General features: G+C 44.9%; 1 protein-coding gene across 4 annotated transcripts in view; it reads right to left on the bottom strand.

Annotated features, from left to right (window-relative positions):
- Nucleotides 1–27251, bottom strand: part of USP7 (ubiquitin specific peptidase 7) — a 65357-nt gene that overhangs the window by 22829 nt on the left and 15277 nt on the right. For 2 of the 4 annotated variants that reach the window (XR_007411275.1, XM_025416540.3), the window contains exons 2-5: nucleotides 9387–9491; nucleotides 3740–3938; nucleotides 1820–1958; nucleotides 1166–1254 (exon numbers count right to left, since the gene is read on the bottom strand). Coding sequence is in view for 3 of the 4 variants with exons in the window: in XM_025416540.3 (XP_025272325.2) it covers nucleotides 1166–1254; nucleotides 1820–1958; nucleotides 3740–3938; nucleotides 9387–9491 (532 nt within the window). In the remaining variant the exon portion in view is untranslated. Of the gene's footprint in view, nucleotides 1–1165; nucleotides 1255–1819; nucleotides 1959–3739; nucleotides 3939–8488; nucleotides 8621–9386; nucleotides 9492–15077; nucleotides 15226–27251 lie in introns of those variants that run through there. The other 2 variants (XM_025416541.3, XM_025416542.3) reach the window with 2 other exon arrangements.

Genomic DNA, 27251 nt, shown 5'->3' with positions numbered 1-27251 from the left:
AAAGATTTAGGTGATAATGGTTGAATAGGTTTTGGTAAGACTAAAGTAAAAATCTGTTTTGATTGGGAAGGCTGAAAAACCCAATCCACTTTTTTAGTCAAGAGAAGTATATCATAAACAGAGGAAAGGTTTTCAAAATGGGGGTGGGGAGCGCCCTCACAAAAAATTTAGTTTCTTGCTTTTGCCCCCACTCCTGACATCTGAATACAGTTTGAACTCTGAAAAGGCTAGTCAAGAAAAGCTCGATTCCTCCCGAACACACTCCGGGACCACACCAGCCAGGACCCGGACCAAGTAACAGTTGCTTCTCGGCAGCCCCACGGCTCTCTGTCCCAGTCTATCCAGGTCATCCCACACACACACTCGTGCCAGAGCCACGTGAAGACAAAGTGACGTGGGCAAGAAACTGGCACCTGCCGCTCAACTTCTTCCCAGATTGCACTTGACGGCCTCACTCCTGGGCCTTGAAGTCAGTAGGGCCCCACAGCCCGATTCCAGCTTTCGGCTCAGCCTCCACACCTTCTGGATGTGCTGCCCAACCCCACACTTTCCTGCCGGTGTCTCTGCTCCTGTTGCTCTCTCTGGTCCCAATCCCTTACCCTCCCCGTGACAAGTAACCCAAGCCCACGCTTCCTGTAGGGCCGGACACTGCTCGGGCACATAGACCGGCCACCACAGAGGCATAATCGCTTCTCTTGCAGGTCCTCCGACCTCGGCTCCACCTCGCTCACCACCTCCAACCCATCATTCCTCCTCTGCTTCCTCATCATACCCGCCACTCCCAGACCTTCACATCCCTGCCTTCCTCAAAATAAAACCAGGGTGTTTCCTCTGTAGTTATTTATGAACTGGCATGAACTTCCTCCGTCCCACCAGTCTGAACATTCTTTGAGGACAGAAACCTGTGGCTGTCTTGCCAACCACAATCACCTTCCTAGTGCACAGCAATGTCTGGCAGACAGAACCCACTCCATAAACTATGCCAGGCGAAGGGGCGAAGGTGAAGTTGGCAGACACAGCTGGGTATCCCCCATATGTGTGCCAAGGGGCAAGCGCAGAGAGGGTGCGTATCTGTTAAGTATATGCATCTGTTAACATGCTAGTGCGTCTTTCACCACAGCAGAGAAGGCATTTCTTAATAGCACCCAATTAAAGAAAAACTTACGCAACTCCATGGGGAGCATCCGCCTGTACAAAGACTTCAAAAGTAACTTTGTCATCATCTATAAATCCTTTCTCAGGATCAGTCACTTCCTATAAAAAATAAGAATATCCAACTTGCATGAGAACACACGAATGCCCACTTCATTCCAGAGAAAATAACCCTGGTGCCCTCTACTTAGAGGAAAACATTACTTTTTCTAACCCTCAAATTGTGCTAATTTTGCAGTGTTTGGTTTGTGTTAACTAGCGTCCTCTGAACAAAATCAGTAAGAGCCTGGTTCCCGTAGGAGGCATGCGGGAGGCAATGGGGGCTCATCGCCAGGGCACGGCCTTGAGGCATGGCTCCCGAGGCATCAGTCCCACTTTCCAGAGCAAGGGCTTGCAGAGGTTCTGAAGAACCCACGCTGGAGAACCAAGAACTGAGGAGGTTCCCCGAAACTATGCCTCACTTGGGGGCCCCACCAATGCTGCCTTGTTGGCTGCTTAAAAATAAAAATCTCAGCTAGCAAACTGGAGAAAACACGTTTTCGGACACCTGTCCTACTTAGGAAGCACACGTTTTGATTCTAGAATGAAGAGAAGGCTCTGAAGAGTGAAGGACTTGGGAAGACGGAGTAATGCTCAGATCATTCTGCATAAATACTTGGTTACTTACGCTCCAGGCCATGAAATTGGAAAACCCCCAATCATTCTCCTTGTGGAAGAACAAGTGGCTAATGCGTCGGCTGAACGACTTCTCATCGTCTCTGTAATTTATTATCTTCAGCACAGCTTGCGCATGGCAAGACCACGACCTGTTCAAAGAAAATCTAAGCCTCAGTTGACCTATTTAACTAATGTTTGTACTTTTAAAATCACAGCACACAAAAATGCCCACGTTTTTCTTTTATCTCTTTTTTTTTTTTTTTGGGAGGGGCACATTTACCTTTAATGGAGAAAGCATCTAAAAGGGTTTGGGGTGCCCCTATGCCATCTGTAGTGTCGTGACCTATGGTCTTATTTCCTTAAAAAGTTTTAAATCAGGTGCTATTTTTTTAAATTGGTCTCAATAAAAAAGAAATTTTTGCATTTTAGATACTGGTCTTTAGATTCTGTGAGTGACTAGTTTCCTGATCACATGGTAGTTTTAGGATCTGATCAGGGTGTTAGGTGAAAAGAAGAGAATGAAAAGATGAAGGCCATGCCGTCCAAGAGCCCCCTCTCACACACAGGTTCTGGGGCAGGGCTGTGCTGGGCACCAAATCCCAGCCACAGAAGTGTCCCCACTACTGTCAAGTTGGGCACAGATCACTAAAGGGCCTCTAGAGCAGTATTTGAAAACCAAAAAGATCCGGCCCTCTAAAGGTCCGCTAAGGACCTGGTGCTAAAGGAGAACTGCCCAGAAGCAACATGGCAAGACAGTTCCGAATCCATGTCAGCGCAGACGCGCGCGGCTCAGCGGAAAGAGCCGATGTTGGCATTTTTGCTGCTGCGGGCGCAGGCCGCCTGTACTGCACACAGACAGCTCACTGTTCTCCCAAACTACTGTCAGGCTAAAGTTGTCTGTCAGACTACAGTGTAGCCCAAATACTCACCAGAAATCAGATCATAATGTGAACATGGGAAGAAAAAATTTAACCTACATACAGGCCCTGGCAGCAGCACATAATCACGTGTGCATTTCTTATATAGTCACGTAAAAAAAACCAAGGAAATGCACTATGTTCCCTGGAACCTGGACAGAGCAGCGAGGGCCAGAGCCCTTGGGCAATAGCCTTCATGAGTGCTCTAAAGGGCCTCAGTCTGGGGGTGACTGGACAGACGTGGGCCAAGAAAGCAGCCTTCTCATGGGCTCCTCGACATGGAACGAGAAGGACAATGGGGGACAAGTGACCCTCTCAAACCATATCAACTAAGCTTCTGATAGATGCTGAACAGTGACAGTTTTTAATTAAGGGAAGAATCAAACTTTTGAGAATGAATCAATAGGTAGAAAATGTGAAGCCTCTTATCTTTGGTTTCATCTGAATAAAGGGACCATGGAGACTTTTCTCAATTTGAAGACATTTTATTGCACACTTCTTTTTTAAAAATTATAGGAACAAAACAATTTTCTTAAAATAAGCTGGAGAGGCTCCTGTTATAAAGCCCTCAAAGGTTTTGATTCCAACTTTCTGATTTAACACAGAGGAACTGGTTGACACACCGAAGGGGAAGCTGCAGGACCTGAGGGATCTTCCTTAACTACAGTTGTCCTCTCAGGCAGTTTCTGGGAGGACGGGAAAGCCCGCAGTCCAGCGGTGAGCCAGGCCACATGGGCCCCAATTCCATGTTCCATGGGCTGGTAGATTCTAACATGTGAACTTTTGTGTTTTTAGTTGCAACACACACCTTTTCTAGTTTGGATAGAATACCTACCAGTGAATTTTAAAGAGGGAAATGTATGTCACCGAATGTAATGTCAAAAGGGCTATGCAGAGGCAGCAAGGAAATTCAAAACTGTTAAGTTCAGAGAGGCCGATCAGATCGGGCCTCTGATCGATCACGTAGCGTAACTATTTGTGGGTTTGTAATCGCATCATTTAAACTGTCTTACGTGGAATCAGATTCAGCATTGCACTGGAGAAAGAATCCTACGCTTTTTTGGTGTGGTCTGTCTGGATAAAAGCGTGGCATCACCATAATCTTCCATGGCAGATTTCGCACAAAACACGGAGGGCTAAGGACCGACTCACTCAGTCTGCTGAAGCGCTCCACAGTGAACTGAAACGTGGCCTCGGAGCGCCAACTTGTGTCTGCAAGAAAAGGCCACATCAGTCACAGGGCTTGGACATTGGGAGACAGCACCGACGGCCATGGGACACCGCGTGGGACCACCACCAACTGCGGGCGACCCGAATGCGAGAGCCTGACTCTGAGGGAAGTGCCGATGAGCTAGAACAGTGAGGTGACACACAGCTTCTGGGTGAGTGAAATCCCAAACCCAGAGGGCTAACACACACCTGCCGGCTCTCCTCAATCCCACAGTTGGGTAAGAACTCATCTACTCTACTCTGGCAATTCCCGAGTCCTCCTTGGTGAGCAGACGGGCTTGGCAGAGAAGGCCTGGAGCAGCTCGGGTGACATCTGCTCCCCTGTGCCGGGCTGGGGTGGGCCGGAGTGGGCCTGGGTGTTAGGCCACCGGGTGGGCCCCGAGAGGAGCAGTGAAGGGGCCATGCACTCGTGGGTGCAGAGGGAGCAGTGCCCCGGCCACTCCTGCTGCAGGGGAGCACTGTTTGAGACATAAGTCTGGCTAAGAAGTGAGCCCCCAAATAAATGTTAACTTCATCAGTCCACAATTTTTGTGAAATACCAGCCTGGACTCCCTAAGGAGGATTAACTTAAAGAGAAAGAAATTGGTATTCTTATCCACATGAATCGTCAAAATTGTTAAATTTACTCAACAAGACGTGAAGGCCAATTTAAGGAATTAAGGTTTCCTCCAGTAGAAAGTGATGTATTGATATGGTGCCTCTCTTAGCAGACTTTCAATTAAAAGTCACACTTTCGTATTTCACCTCTGACTGACGGTGACTATTCATTTACAAGTGACACTGGCTGCTGATTAGCCCTGACAACCTCAGCAGTGTCCAGATGGATGCTTCTCAAAGTCATGTGAAGGAGCAGCCCTCCCCAGGTCACCGCGCCAATCTTACCGGCTGGCACTTTTATAAAACATCAGGAAGCTGCTACAACGAGGTCAAACTTCTATACAAGTCTCTAAATGCTTGCTCTCCGTTTCAGTACCTATCTGATTGCAGAAGGGCTACAGTTCACAGGGTGGCAGGTCAGGAGCCATATCTCAGAGAGACACAGTAGGTCTCCAGAATACTCTAAGGTACATGGAAGGCATTTTGTGGCTTGGCATCTCTCATCCCCAGGCTACTGAAGCACCTAGGGGGACTCTCAGGCTTGAGGTAAGAGCACGTTAAGCAAAACATACTGCCCTCCTTCATTCTTCGGTCTCCAAATTTCCCCAAGACAACCAGGTGCTCAGGATAAGGACTTCTCGGGGGTATGGAAATTGCTTATGTTTGTGACTATCTGAATTTGCTTTTAAGAAAAACATGTCCATCAATCCTCATGAGAGGGTAGTATTCTTTACCAAAGAAATAAGAACCAAAAGTAAGCTTGAGAGTTTGGCACTGACCCCTTCTTTCAACATTCTTTATCCCCAATTTTTCTGCTACATGTAGCCCTGCTCATGTAGAGCTACAGCCCTTCAGAAACAAGGGCTGCTCAGGAGGTGTGAGTCCTACCTAAGAGATGCAGCATGTACTCAAGCATCATTAAGTGGTAGGTATGACCTCAACCCCTTTGAGGGGCAAAAAGATAGAAAAGGCAAGAGATAGGTTCAAGGTCATGTCTTAGACTGGCTTAGCCACTATTTCACAGACTCAAATCACATGTGAGCAGCATTTCAATTCTGCAAGGTAGGCAAGTGCAGATGTACTCCCACTTTACAGATGAGGAAACTGAGGCTTGCTGAAGCTAAGTGGTTTATCTTATCTGAGGTGTTTCACAAAATGAGCACAGCAGGTTTCGGGACCTGAGATCTGTGGCACCTTAACAGTGACCTTGCCTCTGGTAAGTAAAATGTCATATCCCAGAGTTTAATATCCCCCAAAAGCAGATCTCAATAAAACTGGTCCTCTTTTTTGGGGACCAAAGAACTGCAATTAACCAAATAAAAATCACCTCAGGGCATGTACTCATGAGATCCTAAAGTGTTCAGTGTTCCCAAGTTCTGCCTCTCTTCTAACTCACCCATTTGTTTTCAGATACAATTCCACTCTCTGTACGATTACATTTTTACAGACAAAAGTCAAAGCCCATCAGAAATGCTTTTTGTTTTACCCCACTTCAGTCAAATTCCAAAATTAATCTTAAATATCAAATAGGCCCAAACAAAACTCAGCATGGTACCGAATCCACAAGATGGCAGGCCCTTCCTTCAGAGGCAGAGAGAGGTTCAGGAGCCCATGCCTGGCACCATCCTGCCTCACAGAGCTCAGCTCACACAAATGGATGTGAGCTAGATGTGAGATTCCACCTCACATTCAAGGCACACCCTTAGGACAGACTTACTTCTGAAAAATGCCAACCAGGACATTTAACATGAGATTTCATGCGAATAAAAATGTCACCTTATGGCTCTCAACTCTTTTTAAACTAATTACATAAATGAAAAATAACATTATATACCAAAAGGTCAAGACAGGAGGGCCTACAAAAAAGCAGAGCAGACTTGAAACCTATCTTTGGCAGAAAGACCTGGCCTGATCACACTCCCATGAGGAATTACGGGAGCCATAAACATCTTTGCCCAAGAAAAGAGATAAAAGGTACTCCAAGATCCTATTTTTGCAACTTCCCTGTGTCTATATATAATTACTTCAAAATTAAAAAAAAACTTAAAGCAGTACACTTGAGATTCTGAAGGATGCCCCACATCCTGCAGAATTAGTGTTTCATCCAAACAGAGACTCTATACCCTGCCTGAATGCTGAATTTAGTGCATTACTCCATGCCTCTTTTTATTGACAAGGACAGGATGAGGAGTTTCTGCTACCTGCGGTCACCATACATTCTCAACATAAAAACTTGGTTACCCTCCACCTCCACTCTTGCCCTTACAGAGCAGCGTCCACCATGCCCTTTGTACTCCAACCTTATCTTCCCAGGGCAAAGGCCAATGTAACAGACTAGGATCCAGTTGCATGAAAAAGGTAGAGGAAGATACAATCTTTTGTTTTAAATCAGAAGATTAGCCTAAAGAGTCCCCAAATGGCGCTCTTGCAGTTAATTTTATCAAACCTCAATTTTTTATTCTTTGCAAGTCCTAGTTGGCCCTCAGAAATTACTTTTGTTTCATGGGTACTGATAATCTACATTTGCAGAGGCTGCATTTACTCTAAAACTTCTCATCATTATCTAAGGAAAAACTGAGTAAGAAACCAAAATCAAAGTAGCATAGTAAGTGCAACCAGAAAACGACTCTGACTCTTGCTCATAATTCCATTAATAGGACTTTTATATTTTTTTTTAATAGGACTTTTAAATACGGCTCTATCTCAACCAAATTCCTGCCTGTGCTGTCAGCTACTTAACTTTTGTAGAGAAACTGCCCTCCCAAAAAAGGCCCTTCTGCCCAGTAGATATAAGCCTAATCCAATATTTCCCAGATTGCATGCCCTATTTTACAATGTCAAAAGCAGATTCAGCAAAGGGGGTTCTAAAGTTCAGTGTTGGGGAATCACTAACAAAACGAGTCTTTTGGAAAAAGATTTTAAGGTGTGGACAGTCCAGAGAAGCTCCATGATATGGACATTTGCTTGACCCAACACCGCTCCAACTTCCTAGACCACTGAATATTTCTCATCACATGCTAACATCCCACAGAAGAGAGTTTCAAAATACCTATTGGGATTGGGAAAATGCTGCCCTAAACTAAGGCTTCTACTCCTAGAAGCAGAACAATCTCCTTTCCATCCCCTTATCATCATAGAGAGACAATCTTTTCACTCTCCTAGCCTGGGCCTTTCAAAAGACAGCTAAAATCCCAAATCAGGAAGGAATACAGTGCCACTGAAGACCACTCTGCTTTGTCCTATAATGCCTTTTACCTGTCTGGTAACTCACTATGGGAGTATTTTCACTTTTAGGTTCTATGGTTTGGCACTATTACTTATTACTACTGATTTAGTAAAAATTGCCTCAAAAGGAAAGAGGTTTTATGTATACTATAATCTCCTAACAGTGGTTCTCAAGTGAGGCAATCTGGACCCCCAGAGACACCTGGCTGTGTCTAGAGACATTTCTGGTTGTCGGGACTGCAGGGAGTGGGCATGACTGCAGGGATGACACTGACATCTGATCACACTAGAACAGACCCCTAAAACCAAGAATGATGCGCCCAAAAAGGCAACAGTGCCAAGGTAGAGAAACCCTGCCCTTTATCTACATCTGTGCCTCATCCCAAGCCTTCCCCCCCCCAAAAAAAAACACGTGCAGAAATATTCGTTTAGAATTGCTCTGTGGAACTAGACAGGGAGCTCTCTGCCTGGGGTAAGCCAGTTACTGCTCAAGTGACTGGAAGCCCTCTCTGATTCACACCGGGCCCACCGGGCCTGGCTGCACCTTCCCAACTGCACGCTCTGAATCACTTTTGGCATCTCCGGTGTCTGAAATGAAACCAAGAGCCCAGCAACCAAAGAGACCACACCCACACCGTTGCCCTTGATCTACGGTGGGAAGCGCACTCCACAGGTAACAAAGCAGCGGGGTTTAGACCACGCCTCTTTACCTTCCTCAGATATTGCCTCAGCCAGCTGCCAGGGGGTAAACCGCACTGTGAGAGAACTCTCAACTACGGCTGCAGTTTCTCATGGAGGCTGAACTTTTGGCAGGAGGTCTGAACAGCAGTCCTTCTGGTGGCGCAGCCCGGGACTGATGGTTCCTTTCAATTGCCCCGTTACTCCCCTGGGAAGGACACAACCCTCATGAGGATTGATGGACAGGCTTTTGACAGAACATGGTTTTATATTACACTGCAAGATTCCAGGGACTGCATAAAGTGATTACTGGCTGCTATCGACTCACGATTTTGACCTTGCAAATAAATGTACAGGTCACCTATCTGATAAATTATATAGAAGAAATGGCCTCAAAAGAAAGTGATTTCCTGGGCACAAAATGTCCATGCATATACCTCTGCATACACGTTTGGCACAGAAGATATAGACCAAAAGTTAGTGTGGGAGAATGAAACCCAAAGCTCGATTCTAATTTCACACCTAATGGGAGCGGGGAGGAATTACCAGCTACAGACAACTACAGTAAGAATGCAATGGAAACCCAAGTTCCAATGTCTAGAAGTATCTTGCTGCAGATAAAAAGGAAAGGAGAGTAAGATACACTTGTTCTGAACACTAACAGTGGCTGGGAAATTGCAAGCCTGAGTAAATCCCCATCTGCTACAAACTTCTGTATTTAAACCTTCTTGCCTAGGCTGGGGAGAACCACCTTACCCTGAAATAAGCAGGTAATCTTGAAATTCAAATCCAAAACGGGCTCCTAAATTTTCTTCGGATATAGACCTCCTGAAAACTAGCTATGCCTAAGAAACTCAGAAGTACTCAAGGAAGAAATGTGTTTCTGATTGTTTTCTGCCCAATGCAAGTAAACAAACCACAAGTACTCACCATCCTCCATATCTTCCTCTGTGTTGTTGTGCCCATCACTCATGGCTACATTCCCGTTGATAACAGGGTTTTGAGTAATTCTTGGTGGGTCATCTGTGTCTCCAGCTTTAAAAAAAAAAAAAAAAGAAAAAGAAAAAGAAATTCCATGGTTTTTACCTTTAGGTCTTGAATTAAATAAATAAAAACATATTTGTACTTCTGACGATTTCTAGTCACTAATATGATCCAAATGTGCCATAATAAACATGCCCTATCCCAAAAGGTATTTACTAATATGTTTACTACGAATTTTCATTGCTTTCAAAATGCTAAATGGGACACGAACAACCAGTATACCACATTTGCTCCATTTGCAATGATATTTTGAAATAGGCTTCCTACTCATTAAAACTCAACCCCAAGAGGCACCTGGGTTAGTCAGTGAAGTGTCTGCCTTCAGCTCAGGTCAAGCTCCCTGCTCAGCTGGGATCCCACTTCTCCCCTTCCCACTGTTCCTCTCCCCGCTCATGCGTGCTCTCTCTCTCTCTCTCAAATAAATAAAATACTTTTAAAAATAAAAATAAAACTCAATCCTAGAAAAAACATGGTTAACTAAATACATACATAGCAACGTGCAATGGAACTTTCTACCACATGTTAATGCTTTAAAACAGCAAAAAACTGTGAGTCCTAAAGTGCCATTGGACAATTATTGTAGTAACTGAAGTATAAATCCATGCAAAAACCAGAATGGGGGAGGTGGGGCAGAAGGTATGTGAAAGGGGGTCCCTAGGAGGATTGAGAAGCACATAAAAAGATGTGCTACAGATTTCTAAATGCTTGCTGAAATATGGCTTGACAAACATTTATATATAATCAAAGGCATGGATTCAAAACTCTGAAGCAATGAATGGCAAATATCATTCTCATCTCTATTTAAAAGCAATCTTCTTACACTGATGTAGGTCGTTGGCTTAAAAGGAAAAAAACAAAACAAAATGCTAGGTCAAGTGTTGGGATTTAAATAGCCTTCGGTGGCAAACAGGGTCCATCTTTCATATGTAAACCCTCTCCTTCTTCCACATGTCAGAACAGCTCACTGCAACTAATGTGGCCCCCTTATGTTTCCTGTATGCATTCTGACTGAAATCAACAGTCTCAGCTACAAATAGGAGATGCGGTTTTTAAAACAGCTACCTAAGTGTGTCCTAGGCCTTCAACTTTTCAAAACATTTCCCCCATCAGATCGTCAGCGGGTCTGATTCAGCACCACGGACAGCACCCTCCCCGTTCCCCTCTAGACACTCTCCCAAACCCCCAATTATCAGATTACATCTCTCAAGTAATTCCTGAATATAAACCATGTCTTTCCCCCTTAAGCATCTCAAAACACAACTCAGAAATCCTTGGAGGCCAAGAAACCAGTATTACCAAATTTGTGTCACTTCTAATCCTGATACTCTTGTTTTATTAACTATTATCAATATATACAATTAACACTTGTATTAAAGTTATTTTTAAAAACAGACGTCTGGGTGGCTCAGTGGTTGAATAGTCTACCTTTGGCTCAGGGCATGATCCTGGCATCTGGGATCAAGTCCCACATCCGGCTCCCTGCGAGGAGCCTGCTTCTCACTTTGCCTATGTCTCTGCCTCTCTCTCTCTGCGTCTCTCATGAATAAATTAAAAAAAAAAAAAAAAACCTTAAAAAAATAAAAATAGAAACAAACATATACATTTTTTTTTAAATATTTTATTTATTTATTCATGAGAGACACACAGGGAGAGAGAGGGGCAGAGACACAGGCAGAGGGAGAAGCAGGCTCCATGCAGGGAGCCTGATGCGGGACTCGATCCTGGGACTCCAGGATCATGCTCTGGGCTGAAGGCAGGCACTAAACCGCTGAGCCACCCAGGGATCCCCAAACATATACATTTTTGAAATGGTTCCTCCACCATCATACCCTCACGCAAACACACAAAAAAAAACCTGGGGTGGGGGGTGAGGAAGAGAAATCCTTTTTGAAGTTGCTTAATTAGCTAAAACTCTAAACTCTTAAAACATATGTGTTTAAAAAGCAACATGAAAGATACGGTACTTTGAAATGTCTTTTATACACATTTATCATCCTAAATTAACATCAAACCATCATTAAAAATATTTTAGGGCAGCTCCCGTAGCCCAGTGGTTTAGCACTGCCTTCAGCCCAAGGTGTGATCCTGGACACCCGGGATTGAGTCCCACGTCAGGCTCCCTGCATGGAGCCTGCTTCTCCCTCTGCCTGTGTCTCTGCCTCTCTCTGTGTGTGTCTGTCATGAATAAATAAATAAAATCTTTTAAAAAATATTTTATGAGGAAAAACCCCTATGAAGCCCTATGAAATAGATTATGGCACATTCCACCAATAGAAATATTATGCAGCAGTGTTTTATAAAAGTTCTCAATGTACCCATATGCAAAGTTCTCTAAGCTATGCTAAGTTACAAAAAAGAAAAAGATACTAAGCAACCTTTGGTTATAAAAGACAGTTTGTTGGAATAAGAACAAATTCTCATTTCCCTTTACATGATAAACATTGGAAGGGCACATAAAGTATTAAAAGGCTCTCCAGAAGCACTGGTAGTAGGAGTCTGCACTATACACAGACTCACATCACATGAATATACCATAAATCTTAAAATACTTTGCTTGATGTATGCCTGGTATTTTAATTTAGTTCCTCGGTTGAAATCTCTCCTACTACAATTGCCTTAAAATACAGTTTTTAGTGCATGACTGCAAAAACAAAAATCTCTATACAAAATAGAGCATCACACCTGTAACAAGGATGCTATGTAAATGTAAGCAGTCTATAAACCACAGCAGGTCATAGAATTCTCCAAATGACCTGTAATCCTGAAGATTCTGAGATCCAAGTGAATTCAGATTATAACTGAAACAAGGTATCTTCTTTAAAAGATACTTGAAATAAGAGTCCTTTTTTTTTTTTTAAACCAGGAGTTATGGTAATTAAAAAAAAAAAGAAAAATCAAGATCAGACTGGAGCATCTGGGTGGCTCAGTTGGTTAAGTGCCTGACTCTTGATTTTGGCCAGGTTGTGATCTCAGGGTGGTGAGATGAAGCCCTGCATGGGGCTCCACGCTCAATGTGGAGTATGCTTTGCCCTCTCCCTCTCCCTGCACTCTCATGTGCTCTTTCTCTCAAATAAATAGATCTTTTTTTTTAGATTTCATTTATTTATTCATGAAAGACACAGAGAGAGAGAGAGAGAGAGAGAGTGCGAGAGGCAGAGACACAGGCAAAGGGAGAAGCAGGCTCCATGCAGGGAGCCTGACGTGGGACTCGATCCCGGGTCTCCAGGATCACACCCTGGGCTGAAGGTGGCGCTAAACCACTGAGCAACCTGGGCTGCCCTCAAATAAATAAATCTTAAAAAAAAAAAAAAAAAAATCAAATCAAGACCAAGTCAAAAGATCTATGGATCACAGCACTTGACTGTGTAGGGTAGGAAAAAAAGTGAGCCACAGTTTTTTGGAAGTAGGATTAACTACAGTGCACTGACAAAAATCTAATATTTTACAAATGAGGGATCCTATTCTAGTGTTAATTAAGACAGGATCATGGGGATCCCTGGGTGGCGCAGCGGTTTGGCGCCTGCCTTTGGCCCAGGGCGCGATCCTGGAGACCCGGGATCGAATCCCACATCAGGCTCCCGGTGCATGGAGCCTGCTTCTCCCTCTGCCTGTGTCTCTGCCTCTCTCTCTCTGTGACTATCATAAATAAATAAAAATTTTAAAAAAAAATTATAAGACAGGATCAGTTGGCCCCTAAAGGCAAAGTAAGAGAGTTCTACATTTGAACTGAGGTTCTCCTGAGCAATATCCCACCTTTTTACACATCTGTACTGGTCTGTTCAATTTGCTCTTTTCTACCCTCCTTAAGCATGAAGATGGTGGTCCAAGCCAGTAGCTGTGAAATGACAAAAAGTCCCTGGTAGGTCCACCACGTACATGAGAATCTGGCCAATAACAGGCCCCACTGATGCTCCCAACCAACTGCCACAAGGCCTTGGTAGAAAAAGTTGGCAACTCAAGTCTAGCTCCTAAGGGACTGAATATCCAGTTAAAAAAAGCTCCTCATAAATGAGTTAATTCAGCAGGAGGATTAAATTTTTAATTAAGACACAGTAAATCCCTGGACCTGAATTCAATGATGAAAGCACCCAAAGCCCACAAAAACTCTGTATTAGACTTCCAGAAATATCTCAAATGGCTTCCTTCATTATCATCAAAGAAGTGCAAGATTGGCGTGTATATGCATTTATTGCTATACATACGGTGATCCTATTCCTGAATTTTAAGTCTCATCTAGTTGGAATTTCCCCAAATGTGTTAACTCTCATTTGGTCAAATCTGAACCACAGCACTACTTTTTTGACACACAATGGTCTCAAATAAGATTGGGAAAATGCTTGGTGAGCACTTCCAAGAACAATATGGCATGCTTCAAATAAAAAGACAAAAGGTCCCAAATGTGCCAAATATCTGAGGGGGAGAAGCAGTGATTATTTCAAAATATATTTATGACACTCAAATACAATCAAAGATCATTTCCATTACTTGAGACTGGTAAAGCTTAAGTACCAGAGGCACAATTTTAATATATATACAATAGGACACAAAATGCCTTTTCTGAAGACTAGAAATACACAGGAGGCTAGGGTGGTTGGTTACAGACCCAATACACTTCCTCCTCTTTCTACTGAGGAGCCCATGCTTATATTCAGCTTCCCTTCCCACTAACTTCCATTTGTGAGGTCATAACACAGTACCTACTCAACAAAGAACACTTGCCAATTGCTATGGAAATGAGGTGGTGCTAATTCAGCGTCTGAATCTCACTCCTGGATGAAATAAGAGCGAGCAGAATTTCAATTTGCTGGCTTTAACATTTTCTGTCACTTTACAAAAATTACTGAAACCTCTCCCCAAACAGCCCGAGATGAGGGGACAAACCAACACAGTTAAGACCTCGCAGCAGCCTTCCAAGTAAGAAATTCGTGTACCGCCACCAGGTGGTGCCTAGACCACAAAGATCCAGCCACACCTCAGATTCAGTCTCTGCTCAGGCCCCAGATTCCTCCTCAAACTTTCCAACTAGTGTGATACAAGCCAGTGAACAAAACACTAGCTCAGTTAAAAGGCTAGACTATATGGGTGCCAACACAGAGTACACAGTCTAACTCCAGTTCATCTGGAATTCCAAGTCAAAAGCCCTCTGACTTCTGTGAGTCCTCCTTACCTGGTCTCCTCTCCTGGCACCGAACTCAGTTTAAGGAACCTTACAGGGGATCGATCCCTGGGTGGCTCAGCGGTTTAGCGCCTGCCTTTGGCCCAGGGCACGATCCTGGAGACCTGGGATCAAGTCCCGCGTCGGGCTCCCTGCATGGAGCCTCCTTCTCCCTCTACCTGTGTCTCTGCCTCTCTATGTCTATCATGAATAAATAAATAAAATCTTAAAAAAAAAAAAAGAACCTTACATAAAGTAGAGGTTATCATGGTAAATGAGAACACTGGTATCTCCCTGCATATTGATCTCTTAATTAACAATCCCAAATATGTTTAGTAGGGGCAGTTCAGAAATAACAGTACTGGTTCTGGAAATCCATTAGCACCTAATAAGAAGCCCCATCTGAGCCTCCCCCCAGTCACCTTCTTGTCCAAGCTTGTGATTCCCCGCCATGTCTGCATGGCTTGATAGTAGTGTCTGCAGGGGCTAGGGAGGGGAGGGTTCTCTCATCTCCACATCAGAGTGACTGCATAGAATCTCTAGGAGCTCCACCTCAGCATTCTTTTTGTTAAAGCCCCCTCCCCCCCCACACACACTCAATTCTTGGGTTCAGGACAAGGAATATATTCAAGCAATCTCATCAATTTAGATAATCACTTCCAAAAGGCAAAGTGGTCCAGAAACAGAAAGAGGATGTTAATGGGGAAAAAAGTCGACAGTGGGGTTACTATTACTAGGTTCCTCAGCTGCTGCTGTGGGTCCCTAACAGCGTGGGAACCTGGCTGAGGGGAACACAGACCTAGAGCTCATGTAGTACCTTTCTCCTGTAAACCCAGAATTCATCCAAAAGTGAAAGTTTACTTGAAAGAAGACAAAACAGAAAACCCTTAAGCATAAGAAGCAAGGAATGTAACTGATATTAAATTTTTATGTGGAAAATCTAGACATGAAGCATCCACCTCAGCAGCCTGCAATTCTCACACAATTCAAGGGAGAAAAGAGCCGCCTGAGAGCGAGCGTGGTCTGTGCTGGAGCAGGGCAGCAGAGGAAACAGGATGTCAAGTCTGCTGGAGTGTTTCATGAATCTGTAAAACTCCATTTACTTACTGAGCCCCCACTGAGTGCCAGGCCCAGTGCAGACATTCTCAGGTAACAACCACAAGCTCCCTTTACCAGTGGACTCACTGGCTTCAGGCTACAGCTGGACATGAGGGGCACTGTCCCCAGGGGAGCCCCGTCCACATTCTTGGCTCTTCCTCCAGAAGACCAGCTCTGCCCACGTGGTCTGTCCTCCAGAAGGAGTGCTCACTTCTTAGATACAGTACATGTTAGATGGAGCCCCCAAATGAACCCAGAGGCACCAGGCAGGAAGAAATAAAGTAAAAAGTCCTGAGGAAAGAGGCATGGTGCTGTTTTCTTTTTGCCGTTGTTGTTTATTTAAAAGAAAGGGGGGGGGGGGATCCCTCGGTGACTCAGCGGTTTAGCGCCTGCCTTTGGCCCAGGGCCTGATCCTGGAGACCTGGGATCAAGTCCCACGTTGGGCTCCCCGCATGGAGCCTGCTTCTCCCTCAGCCTGTGTCTCTGCCTCTCTCTCTGTGTCTCTCATGAATAAATAAATAAAAAATCTTAAAATAAAATAAAAGAGAGAGAGAGAGAGAGAGCTGGGGAGGGGGGGCCAGCGGGAGAGAGAGAGAGAGAGATCAAGCCAACTCCCTGCTAAGTGCAGAGCCCAGTGCAGGACTCCATCTCATGACCCTGAGATCATAACCTGAGCTGAAACCAAGAGGCAGATGCTGACCTGACTGAACCACCCAGGCACCAGGGCCTGATGCTGTTTTGAAGGCTGAATTTCTTGATATGCTTTTTTAAGTGTCTACTCCCAACATAACCTATACTCCTACAAATTTCTACTAGATCACCCTGACTTAATTCTGTATTAAACATACTGTTGAGGGATTCCTGGGTGGCTCTGCCTTCAGCTTACGGCGCGATCCTGGGGTCCTGGGATTGAGTCCTACATTAGGCTCCCCGCATGGAGCCTGCTTCTTCGGCTACCTATGTCTCTGCCCGTCTCTCTCGTGAATAAATGTTTAGAAAAAAAAAAAAAACCAACATACTGTTGAGATAACTGTGGATAACTGTTGAGATAACTATTTTTTTAAGATCTTATTTTTTTTTAAAGATTTTATTTATTTATTCATAGAGACACAGCTAGAGAGAGAGGCAGAGACACAGGCAGAGGGAGAAGCAGGCTCCATGCAGGGAGCCCGATGTGGGACTCGATCCCGGGTCTCCAGGATCACGCCCCCGGCTGCAGGCGGCGCTAAACCGCTGCGCCACCGGGGCTGCCCAAGATCTTATTTATTTGAGAGTGAGCAAGCAAGAGAACATGGGAGGGCAGAGGGAGGAGACTCCCTGCTGAGCAGGGAGCCCCCATATAGGGCTCCATCCCAGAACCCTGGCATCACGACCCAAGCCAAAGGCAGCCATTTAACCAAAGGAGCCACCCAGTGTCCCATAGATTCACAATTATAGAAATAATAGAGATCCACTTCCCTTCACCCAGTTCCCCTGGCACCATTTTGGGAAATCATAGTTCAATTCACAATCAGGACACCGACACTGATGCAACACACTAACCCTGTTACTGTTCACTTGAACTTGTAAGACATGCATAGGTGTGGCTGTCCAGTCAAGACATGAACAGTTCCAACATAAGGACCCTTGGGTTGCCCTTTTTTTTTTTTTTTAGATTTATTTATTTATTGAGAGAGAGAGAGAGAGAGAGAGAGAGAGAGAGAGAGGCAGAGACACAGGCAGAGGGAGAAGCAGGCTCCTTGCAGGGAGCCCGACGTGGGACTCGATCCTGGGTCTCCAAGATCACACCCTGGGCTGCAGGCGGCGCTAAACCGCTGCGCCACCCGGGCTGCCCTGGATTGCCCTTTTATAGCCACCCACACACCATCCCCTTTGTGCACACTCTTCTCCCATAACCCCTGGAAATGATGAACCTTCTCTGTCCCCATAATTTTGTCATTTCAAGAATGTTATATAAATGGATACAGTATATAACCTTTTGGAATGCCCTCCTCACTCAGCACAATTCCCTTGAGACTCAGGTCAACAACTGGTTTCTTTTTTTTTTTTTTTTTAATTTTTATTTATTTATGATAGTCACACACACACAGAGAGAGAGAGAGGCAGAGACACAGGCAGAGGGAGAAGCAGGCTCCATGCACCGGGAGCCCAACGTGGGATGCGATCACGGGTCTCCAGGATCGTGCCCTGGGCCAAAGGCAGGCGCTAAACCGCTGCTCCACCCAAGGATCCCAACAACTGGTTTCTTTATATACCGCTGAGTAGGATTCCATGGCAGGGACACACCATCTGAACCTGAGAACATCTGGGCTGTTTCCAATTTGAGGCTATTACAAACAAAGCTGCTATAAACATTTTTGTGCAGGTCCTGGTTCTATATTTATTTTTACTTTTGGATTTGAAAGAATGAAATGCTCACAGTAGCAAGGCAGGAAGAACAGAGATGAATTAAGGGAAATGATTTGTCCACTCCAATCCTGATGTGAAGGAAGAAGTCACTGTCTTACGCATCCTCTTTCAGGCATCCTTACTATTCCTATATATGTGTATGCAGCAACATACATGCGTTTTCTGATGAACAAAAAATGGTATTAACATTACACGAATAAACTAGAGCTACCCCAAGTCGGTACACATAAATATGCATAGGAACTTAATTCTGAATAGCACCCACAACATGCCATGATTTACTCAACCATCCTCGGACCAAGACTACCTCCAGTTATCTATTTTAGATTTTTTGCCACTTGAATGATGCCACCATCTGTACTATGATTTCGGTCCTGCTACATTTTATCACCAGGTTGTCGTTCCCAAACACGTTGGACTCCCCGCCACCGCCCACAACCAGTAGATAGCCAGACTCCTCCCGATGGCAACGAGTGGCAGAGCATCCAAGACTACAAGGCTGCCAAGTGACACAGAGCAATGTATCAGATGACCCACGTCCTGCGCAACGTTCATGCACTTTTCAGGAGAGCTCTTCCAACTCTTAGCCCCAGCTCCCTCATTCCTGCTTTGGAGAATTCAAATACAACTCATCTGTTGATGCTCTGGCCCACAGCATAAATCCTAATGTACAGGACCTAGAACTAAGCTCACTGAGAGGAGCAAAGTGATAGCTGATAACCCAACAACAGTGAGAGGCAGAGCGCAGGGCTGGCTACAGACAGAGGCAGACCAGGAGACAGAGCAGGCGACTGATGCGTGGGACCCCACAAGTGGCACAGGGAAGGCAGTCCTGAGCAGGCCCCTGTGCAGGGAAGGGAGAGGCGGGACACTCCCCAAGTAACCAGAGACCCCTGAGAGCTGGGAAATGCTCCTGGCAAACACAGTATCTGGGAAGCCTCAGAAGCTATGGAGTCAACTCCAGGCCCTCTGGGGGATTCTTCTAGGGCAACACTGGGCCTCAGGCAGAACATGGAGGTCACAAAGGGGTGACAGTCACCCAAGGAGACAATAAGGTGAGGATGGTGGGCCCCAAGGCCTCTGCAACTGGCCTCTCTCTTCCAGGAAAAGAGTGGTCCCTAAGAGTGACCACTCCTCCCAGCCACCGGGTGCAAAGCAGCAGGTGCTGACCAGGAATGCTGCCTGTTTGCCACCCTCGCCTCCCCAGTCACAAAGACCACACACCTGGGGACCGGGAGGAAACACAGATGCCTCCCTGCCAGCTCTCCGTGCCTGGCGAGGAAAGGGGAGCCTCTCAGACGCAGTTTCTGAATGAGGTCCTAGATGGCAAGCTTCAACTGTGCTTCAAAAAGTTCCTCCCTAGTCCATCATCATTACATTACCAGGGATTCAATACATCTCCCTAAAACACGGGCATGCCCTGGGCGCCTGCAATTACAGTAACTACTAACTAAAACAACACCTTCATTACTTCCTTGCTGCGTGCCGTCCTTTCCAGGTGGGGGAGGATGTTGAACAGCAGGCACCTGAGGCCGGGCAAGGCAGAGCCGGCACCTTTCTCAGTAGTCAGTCAACCTACTTATCGAGTGTCTCCTCTGTGCCCAGAGCTGGGCTGGGCCTTGGGGTTCAGGAGGGAACAGAGAGATAAGCCCCCTGGTCTCCTGCTGCTCGCTTTCTTGTGGGAGGAGACAAGAAGGGACAACTGCCAAGACGGGAGGAGAGAGCACAGTCACAGAGCCGCAGAACACTACCTCGTGGGAACAGGTGACATCTGCGTGGAGACCCCAGAGTGCAAAGGAGCCAGGCTGGCAGAGACCCCAGAGAAGCACACCCTGGACAGAGCCAACAGGGACAAGGGCACTGGGCGAGGGGAAAAGAGGAAGAGGAGGTCCAGATAGAAGGCAGGCAGGGCCAAGGCCACGGAGGGCCCTGATGGCTACAATAAGGGCTCGCTAGCAGGGCAGGCCTCCCGTGCCCTTCAGGGCATTGCGACCTGAGATGGTCCCAGTTCCCAGACCAGGGCCACCACCCCCAAGCATCCACCTGGTCGAGCCTGTCCCAACCATCACAGGCAGGTGGGTTCCATCAGAAGCTCCTCTGCGTCCACAGAGGATGTGGATGAGGTGGTTTGGTTTTGTTACTGTTTTTTTTACTATCTTGCCCCCGGGGCTAGCCTGCCAGTACTGTTAACAATGAAACCATGGCTTAATCAATACCACAACTCTAAAGTGTCTGGTTTTACTCCTTTTATGATTTTATATACAATTTGGCTATATGCGTCCCCCATGAGGCTGGCTGGGAGCCCACTTTCAAGTGCAGTCCTGTCCTACTAACCAGGGAGGTCTCTGGTCCTCTGCCGTTGGTGGGCCACTGCAGGGCCCAGGGGCAGTGCACACACAGCTTCATGGAGCCTGAAGGTTCAAAGCAGACCCACTGTGTTGAGACCTGACAACTCTATACCCTGAAACAATCCTGATTTAAATTAGGTATATGAAAATAAAACCCCCAAAGACAGCCATATATAAATTTGTGTACCTTAAATAAAAATATTTGTTTGGGGCCTCCAGTCTGGCTTGATTATGTAAAAAAATCATCTATTCCCAAGAGGATCGCCCTAACTGCCAGTCATATCACACACTCTGGCGACTGGCGTGAATGCTGGCAGGCACGGAGAGGGCTACACTGCGTGGCTGAAGAGCTTGTAATTATGTCTGTGTTGCTTGCTCACACACACTGTCCTGTTCCACAGAAAAAGAGAAATGCCACTTATCTGCTTGTACAGCACAGACCACTTGTGGAAAAGAAAAGGAAGTCCCAGCATGCCCAGCAGAGACCGAGTTTCAGGGAAGCCACAGGACAAAGGTGGGAAGTATTTGTATCACACAATGGCCAAAGGATTAATATCCAGAATACACACAGTTCCTAAAACTCCAGAAGAAACAACCCAACAATGAATGAATGAATGAATGAATGAATGAATGAATGAATGAAACAACCCAACTACCACAAGGGAGAAATTCATAAAAAATACAAATGACTCTGGTGCCTGGGTGGCTCAGTTGGTTAAGCATCTGCCTTTGGCTCAGGTCATGATCTCAGGGTCCTGGGATCGAGCCCTGCACTGGGATCCCTACTCACCGGGGAGTCTAGTCTGCTTCTCTCTCTCCCTCTGTCCCTCTCCCCCACCTGTGCATGTGCTCTCTCTCTCTTCTCAAATAATAAAATCCTAAAGAAAAAAATATACATACAACTAATACATATGCTCAACTTCTCTAAGGCGAAACCACTGTTTATGTACCAGATTAACAGTGAAAAATACTGGAAATGCACACTGATGGAGAGTGTCACAAAATGAGTGGTGTCAAATGGCTGTCAACTATTCAACCCAAAAGCTGTATTTATTAAAACCAAAAAGCTGAATATCCTTTTATTCAAATGTCATTCCTAGGAATCTATTCCAAAGAAAACTAACATCCATGTCCAAAGATCTAGACAAGCATTTCTTACAATGAAACACCATTTTTTTTACAGAGAACAGTTAATGCCTAATACGAAGGGTTACATATAGTATGAAGTGTCCAGAACAGGCAAATGTATAGGATGCTGATCAGAGGTTGCATGGAGCTGGAGGATGGGAAGGCAGGAGGGGTCATGGCGAGGGAGTGCAGGAGTTTCTTTTTGGCAAAAAAAATCTTCCAAGATTGACTACGGTGACAGCTGCACAACTCTGTAGGTATGCTAACTGCCACTGCATTGTCCACTTGGGATGAGAGAACTGCAAATTGTATCTCAATAAAGCTGTATCTAAAACGAGAAGAGCACTTAATAGAAATAAGCTACTTTGCATGGGGACAGAGTTCTGAGGGCTCCCGCAACAGCAAATGATGTACTAAACAACTGAGTCACGTCAGCTGAAACACACTTGTTCTACTTTCTGCAGTATTGGTCTAAAAAGAGTAAACATTTTGGTATTTTAAAATTTTAATTATCTACAAAATTTACTTATGTGTAGAAGTTCACTTTACACTCATGTAGTTTTAAAGAAAGTAAAACTGTAGTTAAGGGGGTATCCCACCAAGACAGGCATCCCTGAGTTACCAGGACGTCCCTACAGAATGAGTGAGGCAAGTGTATGTATCCACGACATAACGACGTAGACCCACTAGACCCACCAGACATTAAGCGCACAATGCTTACTTCTGGGGAATGGCATCTTTCTTCCTTGCCATCTTGCTTCCATGTTGTTAGTTTAGAAGGTTCAGAGAATACTTACTATCTTTTAACAATGTAAAAACACACACAGAGCAAAACAGAGAACAAAGGGTACAAACCAAATACGTCCTAACACCAGCCCAAGAGTCCTTAGAAGGTACACCAGAGAAGGAAAAAGAGGGTGTACTGGCGGCACATGCAGAGTCAGGAAGGAGTGGGAGTTCTGGGACAGTCACGGAGCAGAGATTGCCTCAACTATTTGTGGTCTGGAAGCTGTCTACACCTTGGCAGATGGCAGCATCTTTTTAATGTCTGGATTTCCCTTAAGAACTTAAAAAAAAAAAAAAAAAAAAAGGATTCTAGGGGCTGGGGGTGAGGTCAGACACAGAGGAGAGATTTTAAGCAAACTCCTGATTGTGCTAATTAAAACTTTTAAAAAGTAGGGACACCTAAGTGGCTCAGTGGTTGAGCGTCTGCCTTTGGTTCGGGTCGTGATCCTGGGATCCGGGATCAAGTCCCGGATCAGGCTCTCTGCATGGAGCCTGCTTCTCCCTCTGCCTGTGTCTCTGCCTCTCTCTCTCTCATGAATAAATAAAATATTTAAAAAAAAATTTTTTTAGGTAGTCAAATAGAGCCATTTCAAATGGGTTCTCTATTTGAATAACACCACAAAGAGCAACCTAGAGGGGCCCCTGGCTGGCTCAGTTGACAGAGCATGTAGCTCTTGCTCTCTGTCAGGTCATGAGTTCAAGCCCCATCTAGGGGGTAGAAAGAACTTTTCAAAATAAACATAAATAAGCAAACAGCAACCTAAGATAGAACCCTAGGTTGTTTCTGGATTCCTTAACACACTGGAGCAGGCTGATCACCACTCACCACACCTCCTTCTTGCCCTCCTGTTGAACAGACCCACCAGAGCTATCAAGAAACAGCCACATTCAAGACTTTGTAAAACACCAGTGGCCACAGAAATTGTTTAAACTGTTCCTAGGAGGAAGACTAGTTTCCCAGAGAACAGCAAAGGAAATGTGGTTTAAAAAAAAAAAAAAAAAACCATGGGGACAAGACACTTCAGTCCACAAACCAGTGGAGACCTTGACCTGCTGTGCACAAGCAACGTCCCTTTGAGAACTGGACATTCAAAAGGCAGGGTCATTAGAAGAGGAGACAACATGCTCGTGGACTGAAGACTCCTAGTCAACATATCAGCTCTCTACAAACTCGTCCTTCTGTTTGAACACAATTCCGGTCAAAATCCCAAGATTTTTTTTATACTTACAGATAAGCTGATTCTAAGTTTTTGTGGAAAAATGAAGGAGATACATACAGTAAATTAAACAATTTTGGAAAGAACACAGTTTGAGGAATTATACCACCCGATTAAACTCACTCAAAAGCTTCAGTAATCAACATGGCAACCAAAGTAATCACAGAAGAGTATTGTCTGGGATCCCTGGGTGGCGCAGCGGTTTGGCGCCTGCCTTTGGCCCAGGGCGCGATCCTGGAGACCCGGGATCGAATCCCACGTCGGGCTCCCTGCATGGAGCCTGCTTCTCCCTCTGCCTATGTCTCTGCCTCTCTCTCTCTCTGTGTGACTGTCATGAATAAATAAATAAAATCTTAAAAAAAAAAAAAAAAAAAAAAAGAAGAGTATTGTCTTAGCCAAGGAATGAGCACAGAGATGACAGGACAGTAGAGTCCAGTAACAGACCCACACAAATGTTACTATTTTTGACAAAGGGGTAAGCAACTCAATGGAAAAGGAATAGTCTTTATAACAAATAGTAAAGGAACAGCTGGACATCCATAAGCCACAAAAAGGAATCTCCACCACACACGTTACACAGACACTAACTCATAATGGAGCTTAGATATAAATATAAAACCTAACACCATAAGACTTTAAGAAGAAAACACGTGGGATGGGGCAAAGAATCCATACAAGAACATTTTGACAAGCTAGACTTTGCTAAAACTAAAAGGTTTTGCTCCGACCATATGAGAAAGGACAAGCTACAGATTAGGACAAAATGGGTGTATATCACTTCCCTGACCGAGGGCTTGCATCTCAAATACTTAAAGGGCTCTCAACACTTGACAGCAATCAAACCACCCAATACTTGAAAGGACACTTCAAACAGGATATAGGGATGGCAAATAAGCACATGGAAAGTTGTCTGACTGTTAGGTGTGTGCAAATGAGAACCACAGTAAGGTATTACTACCCACACACTTGGGTGCCTAAAACTTAAAATACTGACAATATCAAGTGCTGACAAGGATGTGGACCAACCGGCTCTCTCATACAATAATGTGGGACGCAGATGGCACAGCAGTCAGAGTTTAGCAGTTTGGTGTAAGGTTCACATACTGTGCCAGACGACCCAACCATTCTGCATCTTACTCTAAAGAAAGGAAAACTCCGTCCACACAAAACCTGCCACAGATATTTAGAGTGGCTTCATTCATAACTGACCAAATACTGGAGGCAAGCCAGATGTCTTTCCATGGGAACAGGGATAAACCCTGGTGCACGTGTACATGGGAATACTACTGAGCCACAGAAGGGAATGAAGGACTGACACACCCAGCGTGGATACTACCCTGAAGAAAGCAGCCAATCTAAAAGTTTACATGGTATGACTCCTTTTACATGACATTTGCAAAATGACAAAACAGTAAGGGACAGAGGACATATCAGTGGTTGCCAGGGGTTTGCACTAGATGGAAGATGTGACTACACAGGAAAAGCCTGAGGAGCATTTTGCAGGGAGGGAACCGCTATGTATCCTGATTGAGGTGATGGTTACACAAATCTGTACAGGTGTTAAAGTCACAGAAACCCGCCTGCAAGTCAATTTCACTTTATAGTAATTTAAAAAACAAAAGGGAAAAAAATTCATCTGTAGGGCAGAGATAAGAAATAACCTACTAACTCTTTAAAACAACACTCCCTGGATATATGGTTTCAGATCCTTTTAACTATCTGGGAAAAAGAGAACTAAAAGATTTTATACAAAAGATGGACGGTCTGAATCTTCTTTGCCCCAAGACCTTCAGATGGTCTTGTACAAAGCAGTGCACAAATGTCTGCATCAAATTTTTTTTGGGGGGGGGGGAGAAGGAGCTGCAAATGTGAAGGAGCCAGGGAAGTGAGAGCTCAGAACTGAAAGCCAGTATGTTTAATAACAGGCGCATACTATGTGTCAATAAACTGAGGAACATCAAGAAGTGTGCTGTTTTACAAATCATGTTTAAATCCAGAATGATGGACGCCTGGGTGGCTCAGCGGTTGAGCGCCTGCCTTTGGCTCAGGGTGTGATCTCGGAGTCCCGGGTTCGAGTCTCACATCTGGCTCCCTGCATGGAGCCTGCTTCTCCCTCTGCCTCTCTCTCATGAATATATAAATAAAATCTTTTTAAAAATAAAGTGAATCCAGAATGATTTCCCAATGAGTTCCAACTGTTCCATACAAGCTCCTGGAAAATAGAGAAAGTGGCGAGGGGGAGGGAGCATGGAGGAGAGAAACAAAACAGATATTAACAAGTGGAATGGTAGCCCTTATAAAGGGTTAGAAAGGAAAATAATAAAAATTACAAGTTATTTTTGGTTTAAGTGCTCCCTCCTTGAATTCTCATGCAATCTGTTACTCATCTTAACAGGATCATCTTATAAACACCTGCAAGTGATGGGGAGAAGATGGACAAATCTGGTGCCCACACCCCTGTCCATGGCACTTCCCCATCACAGGGGGCCAAACAACAACACCTGCTCCCACCCGATGGCAGCGGCCCATGCACATAAAGTGGCCACCCTGCTGGTGGGGACAGTCAGGCTACCCTAAATACCACCCAACCATCTTCACCCATGCTTCTGGGAAGTATTAAGACTTTTCATACCTAACAGAAGTCACAGCTCTCTTTTTTTTTTTTTAATTTATTTTTTATTGGTGTTCAATTTACCAACATACAGAATAACCCCCAGTGCCCGTCACCCATTCACCCCCACCCCCCGCCCTCCTCCCCTTCTACCACCCCTAGTTCGTTTCCCAGAGTTAGCAGTCTTTACGTTCTGTCTCCCTTTCTGATATTTCCCACACATTTCTTCTCCCTTCCCTTATATTCCCTTTCACTATTATTTATATTCCCCAAATGAATGAGAACATATAAGGTTTGTCCTTCTCCGACTGACTTACTTCACTCAGCGAAGTCACAGCTCTCTTTGTCCCAAAGAGCTTTCTCGAATTGTAACTACAACCCTGTTCCCAATTAAGTAACAGCACAAGGTTGCTGGGACACATAAATGTGACTTAGGGGACTTACACTCATTTTTTTTTTAAATGTTAACTGTACGGTGCAATGTGTCAATATTTACAAGATCTGGGTAACTCAGTGAATCAAACTTTTCCAAACGACCAATGAATCATATAGAAAAGGTCCATTCCAAGTATAAGACAGGGGTACCTGGGTGGCTGAGCTGGTTAAGCCACTCTTCATTTCAGCTTAGGCCATGATCTGAGGGTCCTGGGCTCTGCATTCAGCACAAATCTGCTTGTCCCTCTCTCCACCCCTCCACCCCCCTCCACTCATGCTCTTATTCTCTCTCAAATAAATACATACTTACATACATACATACATACATACCAATGAATCTTAGTATAATAATTAATTTGGGGACACCTAGGTGGTTCAGCAGCTAAGCATCTGCCTTTGGCTCAGGGTGTAATCCCAGGGTCCTGGGGTCAAGTCCCGCATTGGGGTCCCCACAGGGGAGCCTCCCTCTGCCTATGTCTCTACCTCTCTCTCTGTATTTCTTATGAATAAATAAAATCTAAAAAAAAAAAAAAAAAAGTTACTTTGTAGGGTTTCAAACTGGCA

Source organism: Canis lupus, chromosome 6 (assembly GCF_003254725.2).
Source record: "Canis lupus dingo isolate Sandy chromosome 6, ASM325472v2, whole genome shotgun sequence".
NCBI lineage: Eukaryota > Metazoa > Chordata > Mammalia > Carnivora > Canidae > Canis > Canis lupus.
Note: the sequence above shows the minus strand (reverse complement) of the source record. Positions and strands in the feature narration are given on the sequence as shown.